The 15,473-nt window shown below is 42.5% G+C and overlaps 1 protein-coding gene across 2 annotated transcripts in view; it reads right to left on the bottom strand.

Moving 5' to 3' along the window:
• The window catches only part of FAM124A (family with sequence similarity 124 member A), a 41,805-nt gene that overhangs the window by 20,529 nt on the left and 5,803 nt on the right, over nt 1-15,473 (bottom strand). For both annotated transcript variants that reach the window (XM_032207810.1, XM_032207811.1), the window contains exon 2: nt 11,378-11,409. In XM_032207810.1, the coding sequence (XP_032063701.1) occupies nt 11,378-11,409 (32 nt within the window). The remainder of the gene's footprint in view (nt 1-11,377; nt 11,410-15,473) is intronic.

Below are 15,473 nucleotides of genomic sequence, written 5' to 3'. Positions count from 1 at the left end.
GCATGCAGCCAACCCTGCAGGACTGAATCTTATTAAAAAGTGATACTTGATGCCCACAGAGGCACTGCGTGATTGAGCAAAGGCAATGGCAGATCTCACCGTGGGGTACCTTTGCTGTTAGATGGTGCAGCAGCTGCTGAAACTCCCTGCTGTGCTACAGACCCAATGAACTCCCCACCTGCTGTTACAAACCCGATGCCTCCCCACCAGCCCTGACCTACCTAACGGCATTGTTTCATGCTCAGCTTAAGCTGCTGCTGATAGGGGCCATCTCACTCTCCCTCCTTCACCCCTCCATGCGCTCCTGCTCACTCTGTTTTGTTGGCCGGGGTAGCTTTTGTAGCTACATGTCTTAAGCTGAGCGTACAACTGCACCTTGACTTGCTCTCCTGTTTGTGCTCCTCCTGTCCTTGGTGCCATCTCAGCTGGTCTTCAGAACCGTATAAAGCCCTCTTTCTCCCTTTCTTCTCTGGGTCTCAACCACTGCAGCCCAGAGCCACCCTGTGGAAGTTTAGGAACCTAATGGATGTCCCTCCAGCAGAAACGCGTCCTGGACTCCTTTTGTAGTCAAGGCCACAGTGCTCCACTGTCTACAAGTGTAGTGGGAGCTAAGTAACTGCATTTCCATCTTCATTCCCTAGCTATGCAACTCACAGGAAAAGGTCGTGGGCCTATGTGCTTATCTTGAAGATCACTCTCGTTCTGGTAGCTTATCTTGCTGTACCACTTTGTCAACAAACAAGACATGCTTTAGTGATAATCACTACAGAAGAAATACTCTCGAATGATGTGATTACGTAATCTGAAAGCAACTTTCAGATTCTATTAGTCAAGCTGATCACTACAAGGTGAACCCTCAGGCGCTCCTTAGCTCACAGATGCACCCTAAGTCCCTGTTTCCCCCAACTCCTCATTCGCAGTGCTTCAGCCTTCTCACTTACTCCCTAACTACCTGGCAGACAAGGAGCAGTTCACACTTGGTGTAAAGATACGTCTGTGTTGTCTGCAAGCTGACTGTCCAGCTGTAGGTTGAGAAAACAAACGGCTTCAACACACACTGCAGCCTTTTTAATCCCTGAAGGCAAAAGGTTTTTTTCCTCTGCCTTTCTTCCAGTTCTGATGAAACCTGTGGGATGTTAACATCTCTGAGACCTTTATTTCTCTATCAAAATTTGTTGAATGTGAGCAATGGCCTGAAAAAAATGATTTTTTTTGAAGAGAAATGGCACAATTGTGTTGCGTTTCTCTTCAAAAACAGGCTAAAAAGAAAGGGACTGGTGTGCTACAGTGTGTTTTTAGCTGTCTAATCCTGCATCCCTCACACTTCAGCCTTCTCTTTGCAAATCCTGTATTTTCTATCTAGGTTTTATGCTGCCTACAGGCATGTCAAAACAGAGGCTGTGCCTTGCTGTATACTAAGCATCTAGAAAAAAAGACCCCCAACTCCAAGAAAAAGGTGTATGGGATCTTCAGGCAGGCAAACAGATTTTTTTTTGTTAAAAATTCCTTATCAGGTACTTACTCTCTGGGGAGAATTGAGGTCTTATCTCAGTGCTCTCCGCAAGCACCACAGATTTAGCTATGAGCTTGCTGAAAAAGAAGAACCTCAAAGTGCTGATGTGCTCACACATCTCTGGGACAGTCACTACTAAATCGAGACTAGTGGTAAAATGGCAGAAACTGGCAATACTGTTAAATCAGCCCTGCCTGCTTGCTCTTCCACCTATTATGATGTTGCCAGGGCCTTCTAACCATTTTTTCTAACAGTACTTTGCAGTCCAACTTGTGGTGCTAGCCCTGTACTTAGGTACTCCTGACACCTGGAGCAGTCTGGGGCAAATGTTCACTGAAAAGCTATGTAAGCTACAGTGGGGAAGCTTAGCATAAAGTATTATGCTAGGAATTTAGGGGCATTCTCCTGGAGGCTGATTGTTTTAATTTCTCCTCTTCCCTCCCACAGAGTTCACCACAATTCAAGAGCTGTCTTGGGAGTCTTAGCCCAGTCTGCACTGCATGTGTGTCCATACCACAAAATGAATTCATGTGATTTGGCATCTTCCTTACCTGTCTTCACTCTAAAGCCACAATCTACCTCTATTTCCCCATCCAGGGGCTCAAATGGCTCCATCAGATAGCGATTAATTCTCACAGGAGACCTGATACCCATATGAGAAACAGTAAGTGAATTTTGTTTTACACCCTGAAAAATATTCCTGATCTGCGGAGAACAGCTGGCATTTGTTATTCTGTATATATCAGAAACAATAAGCAGAAAACCCTCTGGGGAGAAGTCAGTCATAGTGGTTAGCTGCTGCTCACCAGGTTTGCCCCAGTGAGTTCAGTGATGCTGTTGGTGCTGCATCGCCCAGGCAAAGCACGGGACTCTACACAGCAGCCTAGGCTGCTGCTAAATTCAGTCCAGTGGAAAAATACAAGAAAAGTGCACTAATTATCAATGCTCAACCATTACATTAATTTGTCTTATTGGTATTTTCTATTGCATGTAGAACTGAAAAAAATTGCCCCACTTTTTTAAGGGAGAGCGGTATTCCAGATGACTCCAACTTTTCATGTTAGACAGCTTAAGCTTTGAAAAGATGTAAGTCCTTTCCAATCATAAAGTCTTCCGAAATAAAGATACGGATTGTTTTACTGGGCAAGAACCCAGGTACTGATCTTTGGTATTAGTTTCAGACCTGTGTTTGGAGTCACAAGGTGTGGTAATTCAGTAAAAGTCCTGTCAGCAATCCCCGATAAATCAGAGGCTGCACTCTACGCATGTCAGCACTCAAACTGCGTCCAGCAACATATAGTTTAAAGTCCTTTGACTGCAAGCATTGCATTTTCTTCAAACCTGACTCCTATATAAAGCTGAGATTCTAAAAAAATATGTTTTTTTATAAAAGCACAGAAAGAACATGGCATTTGAAAAAAAAAAAAAAAACACCACAAGAAACTTGTACACTTGAGCAGCTGACAAATTTGGTCTAACAGTGAGCTCCATACCTCACACAATGTACTCTAGTTAACTGAGAGTGTGATTTTATGATTGGCTTAAGACAATTTAAGACTTCACTGCTGGCACTCTTTCCCCTGCTATTCCCAGCTAAGTGTTTCCACTGCTTCCCATGTGTCACATCTAGCTGCGAGTTGAAACAGCTTGCTGAACAGACTGGAAAGAAAGACTCAGACGAGGAATAATCAGGATTGTTCCTTCTGGTGGCAGTCAGAGAACGGAACTGGCCAAAAATGTTAATTCTCAGGAAGGTTTCTTTTAATCAGCTTGCTCTCACAAGGAGGTGGCAGGGAAACCCAGCCAGAGGGAAGGCAGGAGCCACCACAAAGCATCTACAGGAGGGACGCATCCCAAATAAACCATGGGATCAAGCCCTGAGGTGTGGTCTGGCATTGCCACATTTGTGTCTGTGCAATCACCTGTATCAGCTTCAGAGCAAAGGAGATATTCAGACTGCCATTGTCAACATAGTGACCATTTAGTAGAAACTGCCTCAACAGCTTTAGCCTGCACAAGTGTTTTGCCATTTCACTTGGTGAATCCGATGGCTTTTCCCCTCCTATCATAACTGGTGCCTCTGAACCAGGAGTTGCCTGACAGATTTATTATGGGACAGATTTACTTAGCTTCCTTCTGTGGGTTTTAACAATTCAGGCAGATGTCTCAACAATTTTCAGATCATTTTCATCGTTGTAGCAGCTGAATCTGGGAGTGTCAGGATCTTTCCTGCAACCCATTGCTCAGGGTGAAAGACCCACTAAACAGCTGCCTAGCTCCTTGTGGTTTTCTGAGACAGCAGCAGTAACGCTTCCACACAGGGAAATACAATCCGCATCACCTCATAATCCCATTTAACTTTCTCTGAGATCTTTTCTGTAATTTTTTACTAGGACTGTGTGGTAGTCGATAGCTCAGTGTTTATCAAAGCTTCCCTGTGCTTCTGAATCATGTCTGGTAAGGAGAAAGAAGAAAGATTTGCTTATGTGGTTTTGATTATGGCTATGTGCGCTAAAAACAGAAGCTAGAAAAAATGTCAGGTTGTCATTCATACCTTTTTTTTTTTTTTCTGTAAAATTTGTCCAGGTTTTATCAGCTGCATCTATGACAGGAAAAAGAATGAACTGGATGTGGTCAGAAAATAATATATAATGGTGATATAAGGAGCAGCACAAGTAGAGTTCTGATAGCTCTGGTCCACTAACTGTTTAGGGTAAGCTTATACCCCTTCAATACTGAAATCCCAAGCTAACACTAAGCCAGGAGGAAGCACTTCAACCACGGGACACACAATTGGGTGTGTGCTAAATGATCCCAAAGACTAAAACTCTGGCTTTAACACAAAGCATGGGTTACCCCAAACTAAAGACGTTTAAAGAGGAACTTCAACCTTTACAAGAGGAAGGGCTTGCTTGTGGTTAACAGCACATACTTGACATGCAGAAATCAGGATTTGGTTTCAAGCACCGCTACACAGATGTTTGTGCATGTTCTTCCATGTGGCTCTGCCTCAGTTCTTCACTGTCTTCTGTTTCTGGCCACTGGCCATCTTTAATCATGTCATTAAGGGCACGTGTCTTTAAGGGCTTTAGGGTTTTTATATTTCCCCTCTAATACTTATGTTTCTAAATAACCACGCGCAGTAAGACCATCCTCAACACATTATCTCCCGATGGAAACAGTGTCCTAACCTCATCTTCAGGAAAGGTAAAAGTGCAAACAGCAATGTAAGTTCTGTATCAGCAGCTCTGGCACAGCTCCCAGGCTGTGATGCAGCAGCAGTGCCTAACACAGGAGTGGACACTTGTAGATAAGACTGTGATGTTGGTGGGGCTATGGGGGTGGCTGGTGTTGTTAAACACAGGAAATTCTATTTAAACATAGGAAAAAGTTGTGGGTTTTTTTGTTTGTTTGTTTTTTTACTGTGAGGGTGGTCAGACAACCATCTCCAGTGATCATCTCCAGCTTAGACCAGACCATTTCAATCTTCCAACCACAGCTTTCTGTGATTCAGCACCACATTTTTCTATCCCATATCCAGGCACTTGCATAGAATCATTTAAGTTGGAAAAAACCTCCAAGATCATCTAGCCCAACCTTTAAAAGGTAGGGTACTTTGATGATGAGCAGTTACACCAACACATTTTACACAGCCAACTACTGCTAGGTGGCATGTAGCATGACTTTTTCCTTCTTCACACAGCTGCAGTGGGCAGCAGCACTCTGCTCTTTATCTCTAGCAGCATGACACAGGCTGGGTAAGATATGCAGCAGATACTCCCTGTATTTCCTGTGGAGCTGCCACTTCAGGTTTCAGCACTCCATAAAACACCTGAATTTGCAGCATTGGCAGATGCTGCAGGCTGACAGCTTTACATGATTTGGGCCCAATTTCCTCTTTCATTTTTCTTTACACTTTGATTCATCTTCTTTTTGTAATAATACCTTCTGGGAATATAACATGATTCTGGCAAACCCACCATAATTTGATTTTGCAATTTTATTTAACAGAGCCTGTTGCCAGCCATTGTAAAATCATCTCAGTTCTCTGTAGAAATAAGAAACAATATACTATGGTATATCTTCGTATTGCAGTAAAAGAATAGAGTTATATCCTTACACTTACTAAATGATACTGGTTGAAGAAACACACAGAGAATATACCCAGTCCAGCAGCACCTGGAACAGAACTGGTTTGAACTAACTGAGCTTAAAGCAGGCAAATACATTACTAATTTTTACCTTTGTAACAGATGTTTAATGGTCCTAATCAAACCCACCCCTCTCCTGCTTCTGATTAGTTTTCATCACCTTTAATAGTTAAGTGAAGGCAACCAGATTTCGAAATGAGGCATGAGTAACAGGAATCCATTTCTCCATGTGCTGATGTTGAGGATACCTATAAATCTACGTAACACTATAAATCCTTACACTCCTGTAGCTCCTGTTATCTCTGCTAAATCTATTGTCTTTAGTCAAAAGCTCCACTAGTGCCCATTTTGACCGATGTGATCCCTCAGTCTCTAGAGTGTTTGGTAATAAAAACTCTTCAGAATTATAAATGGGAGAACTTCTGAAGACACTGACTTTGCTTTCCTGTATAAATGACCTGGTCCTCAGGGTAGATATTACACTTTTAATATACAGGGATACTGTTTCTCTTCACATTTCCTTCCAACAATGGTTACAGTCTGAGAACTTGAATAGAGATGGAAGATTTTGATTCTTCTGTGGTAACATCAAGAAATAGAAGCCATGGGGAGAAAAAAAAAAAAAAAAAACGAATGAAAAACAGAGAAAAAGAGACAAAACAGAAGGATCAAAGGAGAAAGGTATCATTGTTACATGCCTATAGTATGAAAATGGTGTGACAACTGTGCATTGAAAAGCTCTGAGCATGGACAGGACAGATGGCCCAATACTGACTCCCCATGCTCTACCCTGATGAATAATATCTGTACCTGAGAAGCTTTTGCTGGGTCTGCGGGATGAAAACACACTCAAATATTGAATTTCCACTGCTGATGTTGACCCTGGGTGCAGCAACCTCACAGCAGGGTTCAGAGTAGACCTGCTCAAAATGAAAGCAGTCTGGCAGAGCACAGAGTCAGAAAGGAAAGGTAGCACAGCCTTGGGAAACTGCAAAGAATAACCTCAAATTCAGGACAGCACTCATTTTGGGCAACTGTTATTTTTCCTGTTTGGACGTTGTGACTTGACTGCATGCCATTAACTTACTCTAATTGCCTTTAGGGAGAACTGTGAGGTGTTTAAGTAAGATTGGAAGTATGTCTGAAAGAAAAAGAACATCGATTTTGGTATGTCGTCCTGGATGGGGTAATGACACATGCGCCAACATGAGGTTTCAAGGCTCTTTTCATAAAAAAGCTCTTTCTGGAGTGCTAGAGATCAATTGTTCCCCATGACCAGACCCAGTATAAAGGGTGTGCCACTGCTTCTTTTTCTTCACAAGGAGTGAAGGAAACTGAAGGAGTAATGAATGAGAAGGTTACTCATCTGTTGTGGCTCTGTGACATTTTAAAGCACTGCTATGAAAGCAGAAAAGGAGAAGGAACAAGTATTTGGACAGGCAAGTGTCATTCAGAAGGTAAAAACTGCTGCCTAAGCCTTCATTAGGGCAGAGTGCTGCAATGCACAGCTTGTGCACAGGGGTAAGAGCCTTGGCTAGTCTCTTTGCCTCTGGCATCGAGAATAACAGTGAAGATTTTGAGGACTCTTGACACTTGTAGAGAAAACAGAGTCCAAACACAGCCCACGTGAGCTGATACAGGCAATGCCAACAAAACATTGATCCAATCCCAGAACAGAGCCCTGAGTTTATACTAGCATAGGAAGAGAACACAAACAGAAAATAATTTAAAGGTAAATCTTAATAAAAAAGACACATGCTTGGTAACTCACATAGTTGTAAATTTGTAAATCTGCCAAAAGAAACTGTCCTGTGCCTACTTTTTAGAACCCTGGGTTACAAGTATGTGCAACATGGAAATAAAATTTTAATAGCCCTGGCCTTAGGTTTACAGTGGAAGAACACAAACCACCTAAAAACAACCCAGAAGTGCTGAATTATTTCCTACTTGCTAAGGTAAAAGCAGAGGAGCAGGGGAAGGTGACTTACCAGCTTTCCAACTGCAAAGCAGGTGGGTGACAAGCCTCTTTTACCTCACCGAGCAGCGTGACATGAACCATGGTGTAGCTACACGGTTTTGCTAACCTGAATGCTCTACAATCTGCCACGAGCTTGTGCCTTATCCCATAGGGCCAGCTTTGTGTTCATTTACTGGCTTAGCTGACAGGGTACAAAAGTGTATCCAGGCAGTTCCCTACTGATTTCTTAGATGAAAAATGTCAGCAGTAAAACAAACAAATAAACCAACCAACCAACCAAATTAAAAAACACCTATTTTCACAGTTATTTCTAAGACAAGGTGGTTAAATTGGCTCCAGATCTGACTAAGCATGGAATATTTCACATCTCAAATCACAAAAATCTTGCTTTGAAGTCTTTGCTTCTGGCTTGGGTCTTTCCCAAGCTTCACAAACGCAAAGACTGTGCAGAGGAGGATGTGAGCAGGCTCCATCACAGCTCCTCCTCCCCGACTGAAAGTCATCCCTGAAATGCACAGCTCAAAGCAGCTTGAAGATAATTGCAGTGCTGATGTGCAGAGACCATTGCTTATTATGCTGACCGATCCTAATTAATTATTTCTTTGTGATTTCAACTGCCTGTATCCATAAACCGCCAACGGCCTTTATATTTTGGTATTATGAGCTCTGGGTAAAGGTCTCTTCTGTGTTTTAAAGTGCCTAGCACAATTGCCTTTCGTATATGATCAGGGATCCCTAATGGTAATTGAAAACTGTAATTGAAAAGGTAATTGAAAATATGAACAAAAAGCAGCTTATTGCATTTGCTAGATTAATGAAGAGCACACCACCGGGCAAAACATCCTATTAGGGCGAAGCACACCTCCTGCTGAATAACAAAGGGAGAAGTGGGCTATGCACAGGAGGATTCAGAAAAGAAGAATGTCAACATTAATTTCGCACGCACCTTCCATGAAACCACACTGCTGAACCTTTCAAAGCCGTAATGCCTCAAACCCCAGCATCTATCAGGCAGGTTTGCCTGGCCTATTTCCTCGGCTCGATAAGAAAGGGAAAAGTGGCCCACAGTCACCCTAGCAACAGCCAGAGCCGGCACAGGAGATGAGCAGCTCCATTTCTGCACAGAAATGAACACAGACACTCTGCAAACTTCAGTGCTCTTGCCCAAATGTTAGCTGGATGCTGTGGTGAAGAGCATTCTTTGGTTAACCAATCTGGCACACGAGGGCAAAGAATAAAAGGACTGGGATGCTGCCTAAGACCAAAGGTCCAACCAATGCACCAGACAAGCCTTTGAGCTGGTGAACGTCTCCCTAGGGAAAAGAAGTCCTGGAAATAAAGTGTGCACAGACTGATCTTTCCATTGCCACAAAGCAGCTGTTGAGATTTCACTTGACATGGGTGGTGCCTCTTGCCACAGGTCAAGGGTTCCTGTGTGCCTTTGCACTGGTGCAAGGTCCTGCACTTTGCTCAGCTGCTCCCTTAGCAGCAAGCAATACAGGCAGCTTTGGTTAATTCACCCACCAAATCCTTCCCACCCTCTCCTTTGGCATGTCTGCAGCAAACCTTTGTCCAGTGGAGTTTATCCAGAACTTCACACTACAGAAATATTCATTTATTAAATGCTGAAATGGGAGCCTCACTGGCACCAGAGGATAAGACTTCTTGCAAAAACCAAACGAGCCACTGATGCTTCTGGTTCAGACAAGTTCAATTTCATTAGCACAGGAGCTTCAGGTGAAGCAGCTGTAGATAATGGAGACACTGCTCTTTAATTTATGAGAGTTTACTTTATACTGCATTAAGTCCTAATACCACCATTGACCAGACTGTTTTCTGTACAAGTGACACCACTTTCTGAATCTCTTCCCCAAATAAATGTTCATATCATACTTGTTGTGTTTTTTTTTTCTAATCTCTCTTGCACAATAATCTTTTCTTCAAACGCATGATGCACCCCCAACTGCCAGTCTCCAAAACAAAAACATTTATCTTCCACCTAACTTCTTTTACATCAATGTTACTGCTGCTCTCACACTGGCTGACCAGACTGACCACAAAAATCCCACACGAAATGCAAAGCTAAATACTGCTACTTGTGAAGCTGTATCAATATAATTTGCCTTGGAAGCAGAAAAGAGAAAGAGAGAGACAGTCCTGTCTCCTGAACTTTTGTGTCTGTGCTGGGATGATAATACATCCTTGTTCTGACAAATTACCAGTGTTGAAATACAACTGTAATCCCCACATATTGTGGGGATTGTATAGCCTTGGGCAGCAAGACAGCAAGGTGACCACACAGCGTGACAAACTATAGCTGCCATACGGCTGAACATTACTTGTGCAAACAGCTAATTTAGTAAAAATGAAGACTTAGAAAATTAGCGTTACCTTTATTTTTAAAATACGTGGCAGACACATCAAGTTGTTAAGAGATCAAAACCTAATGAGAAATATTTTACTTACTTGTGCCTTGCCTTCTGAACTTACTTGCCAAATAAGCATGCTTAAGAGGCAAACCCAAACCATCACCCAAAACCGTGATGTGAGGGGAAAAGCACACACCTGGGGTAACCAGTCAAATTCAATACGCATTTACTATTTGTGGAAAAAGTCAATCGGCTGGATTTTGCCTTCCAGTCATTTCAAGAACTATGCCTGCCAGTGGGAAGCCAGCAATGTATTTAAACAACAAAGTTTAGGAAAAAGCTGAGCTGAATTCTCTTTTTCTCAGTTGTGTGCACACACACAGAGCAGATGGAGAAAAGTTAGCAAGCTCCCTGCTAGTCACATCAGCTCAGGAGCCAGACATTACGAATACTGTCTGATCCAGCTCTTGCTGAAATCAATAAAAGCTCTCCACTGAAGACCATGGGAGACAGAAAATAGCACTCTCCATGCATGGAGAGTGTGTGAATGAAGAAAAACCGACAGCTTTCTTCCCCTCTGATTTTCATGGTGCTTAAAGATCCGGATTATAAAATGCAATTACTCATCTATGAATTCTTGATCTGCTTACTTGGCATAAATAATACTCTGGACTGTGTGTGTACCAGGGAGAGAGGCATCCTCTTGCCCTTTGATGAGCGCTGTAGATACAGGATGTCCTACAACTAAGAGTGGGTTTGAGTGGGTAGATAGAGGACTGAAAATTCACTACTTGAAATTGCTTTAAAAAATGCCATTTTGCGTTGGTGGAAAAGAAAACTAATCCAGATACTACGATTCATCTTTTATCAGTAGGATAACCTGAAATTCAGCTATCATAAACAGAAAGACTGCGACACTCACTAGAGCATCTATCGCCTTGGAAATCAACAAAAAGCTTCATTGGATTTATTCTCAATTGCGTCCTTGGCATCAGCGCACAATAAGCACTCAATTATTTCCACATGCCCCAGCTCTAATGACATTCATCATTACAGATTCATTTGGTTGCAGGACCCATGCACATTGGCCAAGCCGTATTTACAGATTTTGTTCTCGTTTTGCCTTGCATTCATATGACCTCTAATATTTATGATTTTACACATGGCTTGTATTTCGGTCACGAATCTCCAATCAGTTTAATTTATATGCTGCTTCTAGACATAGATCCAAGAAGAGAAGGAAGGAGGGCTTTATTGTGTCAGTGTGAGCTCCATCATAACATTGGGTTGACGTTAATAAACAGAAACAGTCAGGAAAACAGGAAGATGAGATTTTGTTTCCAAAAAGACTCAAAGTTATACTCACTGCTGGTAGAGGACATGCGGCTGTACTCAGACCTGCAAGACAAAGACTTCAGTTAAATGGGGCTCTACCGTATTACATCTAACAGAGATAATAAAAAAAGGTACCAAAACTAATTCACACTGCATAGTAAATTAAAGTCCACTTAGTATGCTTATTTATTTATTTATTTATTATTGAGGAAGACAATAACTGGAAGGAGTTTTGAACGTGGCCTCAGAAAAACTGGCATCTTGTGCAAATTTTGAAAACATTTATGCAGGCTAAGTAAAGCAATGAGGGTTTTTTTCCTAGGGATGACAGTGGCTGGTAATGCTGCCTCACTTCAGGCATAAAAATAAAGCTCAGAGGCTTTCTATAAGAAAAGAAAAAGGCTGCTTCAGACAAAGATTAGGAGCTGAAGTTGACTAGATTTTGACCCTGTTCCTCTTCTTTCTTGTCTTACATCATCTAAAAGCTGTTTTGCAGATGTCTTTTCTTAATTTATTTTATTTTAAGAGAACTCTATTCACAAAATTTTTATTGTTCTTTGGACAGAAGTGGCAGGAAAGGCCCCAAAAGAGAGGACTGAAAGGTAAACATTTAGATTACAAAGTGTTTTTATTTTGTTTGTTTGTTTGTATTAGAAAATCATTTTCCTCTTCAAGACATCTCTCAGCAAAAATACAGGCTAGAGGTTCTACTTTAGTGCATACTGGGTTATCCATGAGAGCTGTTAGGAGTTTTGAGCACTACTGCAGTTAATTGTGCAGCTGCACATAACCCCAAACTTCTGAAAGCCCTGTTAGGGCTGATTAAAACTCATAAACGTGGCCCGTTCATGTCCTAAAGATTCAGAAACACTTAAGTAAAACGAATATGCCAAATAAATGTACTTTACTTATTTATTTTTTATTCATTTCCACTTCTGAGGCCCTGTGTATGACTTCTGAGTGCTTGATTTCAGTCATTCACAGACCCCCCAACCCCTTTTTCTCTGATTTCCCCAAACAGACCCCACTTGCCAGGGCCCTCTGCCACTATCAAGGTCTTGCATATATGCCCTGCAGTGCCCTGAACACAACAGGCAAACTGTTCATGGAGCCACAACACAGTTCTTGGATCCAAACCTATTATTATTATATAGTATTATATAAACAATTCCAACAAGTGTGCAGTATTTCTTTAAATCAAAAAAATCTGTGAGCCTTGACTCCTAAGATACTTGTCTGGAAATAGAGAGCATCTAAGCATATTCTCAGGATACCTTGATACTCTAAGATCTCCAGCATCCAAGGGAATAAAGGCTATCGCCCTCAACAACTAGAGTGGATGCTTTAGGTTCTGATATGAACTTTTCCTCTGCAGAGGAAACAAAGCAATGACAGTCATCCCCATATTTCGTACTCCAGTGCTTAGCACTTGGTGTCCTGGACTGCTTCTTTAGGTGAGGAAGAGCACGAGGAACAACCCGCAGCTCTTTTTGCCCATCCTGCTGGACCACTGAAAGGTGACACCACCCGAATTTCTTACAATACCTATATGTGCCTGCTACACAACACCTCCTCCACGAATAAAATGCTCCTCCCCTCAGCCAGACTTCCCCAGGACCCTTGTGTAGCAGGGAAAGGTAGAGGCAGTGATGGCACGGGCAGAGGGAGATCTTCTTCTTCTCTCTTCTTCTGGGCCATCTCCACACCACCAGGCCAGCCCTGAGCAGGCTCTGGGGGAGGCAATCCCAGGGGCTGGTGCTGTATGGGGGCATAAAGCTGCAGGGTATGTTCAGCAACGAACATGCGGGTATCCTTTGGCACCACGCATATTTGTAAGGGTGTTAAAACCGCGTAGCAAGCCACTCTTCACAAGCCCAGAGGCAAGCAATACACACCCAGCTGCCTCCAAGCATCCCAAGCAAGGATTCATTTGGTCTGCACTTCTGTTTGGAAACAGCCCCAGGCTTTCCTTGCTTGTATCTGTGTTCAGCAGTTGGCAGCTAATTCCAACGGGTCTGCATTGCTTGTGCTTCAGATAGGAGCGAGGCAACGTTTCGTCTTTTGCTTACTGCAAATAGAAGCAGCTTTCTATTACTCCACACTGTTATTTTATTATCCCAGAGGGCTGCAGGCATATTACAGGGCATGGAGAATTAATGAGTCCTGAACCAAGGAAGTGTCACTCGGCATACAGGCGGGGCATGAAAAATGAGACAAGAAGAAAAATAAAATGATGGGGAGTGAAAAGGGAGGAGACAACAGCGTGCTCAGAGACTAATTGCACAGACGCATTTTAATAGGCTTTAGAAATCTATTGTTTGTTTTTTTTTTGTAATTCTAATATGGTTCAAATTAATATTTAATTCATGTTTGTTGCATAACTGACATACACAGAATTAAAATTTAAAAAAAAAAATAAGGATAATTAAGCTTAAAGGCTTACGTTAACCTCAGATGCTGAAATAAGGACTGCACTCTCCCTGAGCTCCGTCTATAGTTGATAAGGAGAGGTCTGAAGTGTGTCTCTCCCTTGCTGTTGTCTAGAGATGAAGCCTACAGAAACCACATTGCTATTGTAAGACCTTTGGCTAAATACCTAAAACCAAATGGGATGAATATGAGCCTCTCTGTGTACTCTGAGTGCCAACCTGCATCACCTCTTGTCCTTCTGACTCCTTCCATTGAATTTCTTTTGTCTTGAATCTACTAGTCCTTAAGAGCAAAAGTGACAATTAGGAAAATCCTTAATATTTTCAGCACGTTAGCACAAACCATGCAGATTCATGGCGTGCAATGGTAAGTGGTTTACAAAGTAGCAGAAAAAAAAAAAAAGAATGTTTTTCCTTATAGTCATCCTTGCAGGATACTGAATTCTAAATTAAGCACAGAAATAAACAACTCCTGGGTCATGTAGACACTTGACATCAAGCAAGTTTGTTTCCTCCCATTCTTTCCATCCCTGTTTTAAACATCCTGAGCATCAGCTCCTATCAATTCCCCTGGGAGACGATTCTCCCATTAGGATAATTCAGGACTAAAGCACTCTCTGCCTCTAATGGTGAAAGACTGGGGCCATGCTGCTCAGAGGCTCCCAGCCAATTACTTGGTTTTCCAGCCAGCAATTTCCTCCGTGCTACCGATAGATATTACACTACAGATAAAAGGAAAGAGACGTTCAGGAGACAAACTGAACAAATGGGGGGCTGTTCCCTTTATGGGCGCATAATGAGAGAAAAAAACGATCATAAGGGGTATCGGAGCAGTGGGAGGTACTGAAAATTAGGGCAAGGAATTTGTGCTTTAACGGTCAGCCCACCAGCAAAGAGGAGCTGTGAGCATGTCAAGAGGCATTAAAGCAGGAATGCAGAAGCTTGAGATAAATGTGGGACCTAGATTCCCACTAGAGCTGTTGCAGGATCAGGACGGTGCATTATTGGAGAGCCTAAGTCCATCATGAGCACAAAGGATCCTGAGCAGTCCTCTGAGATCAGCCTGCATTATTCATTGATGATGATTAATACAGAGCCTCAAAATACCCAAGAGGGGGAAACAGCTCACTCGATACTAGTAGCTGCTAGCACAACTTGCAATTTCTGAGTACAATACATAAAAACATCCTAAACCCATCTCTTTATGGAAGAAGCACTGCTGTATGAGGTCTCTGAATCACAAAAACAATCCAGGTACTTCAGCATCTCCCTCTGCTTGGGTTACTAGGGTCTGATGATCAGCAGTGGCACAGCATCTCATTAGCAGTGCCACACCGGTGACATCTAGGGTAATAAATGTCATCAGGATAACTATGTGGGACTGAGGCCAACTGAGGTGAAACAATCTGCACCTGTACCATTAAAACCGCTTCCTTCCGAAACAGCCTGGCAAGAGGTCTTCTGCGAATGGTCCCATGGTAAAATGGTGAAAAAAAAAGTTCCTGGCTCTCCCAGGAATCCCATGGGAGAGCTAGATGGCCCCATCCAAACTGATGCCATCAATCATTTTAAGTATTCAAGAGTATGGACAGCTCTGTCTCAGAGCTCAGAACGCCCCCACATGCTGTATAATGCATGAGTATAGCTAAAAGCAGAGTTTCTGAGCCAAACAACATCCCCACAAGGCAGCCTGCTGTG

Source organism: Aythya fuligula, chromosome 1 (genome assembly GCF_009819795.1).
Source record: "Aythya fuligula isolate bAytFul2 chromosome 1, bAytFul2.pri, whole genome shotgun sequence".
NCBI classification, from domain to species: Eukaryota; Metazoa; Chordata; class Aves; order Anseriformes; family Anatidae; genus Aythya; species Aythya fuligula.
The sequence above is the reverse complement of the archived record's forward strand: the minus strand, read 5'-3'. Positions and strand labels throughout refer to the sequence as shown.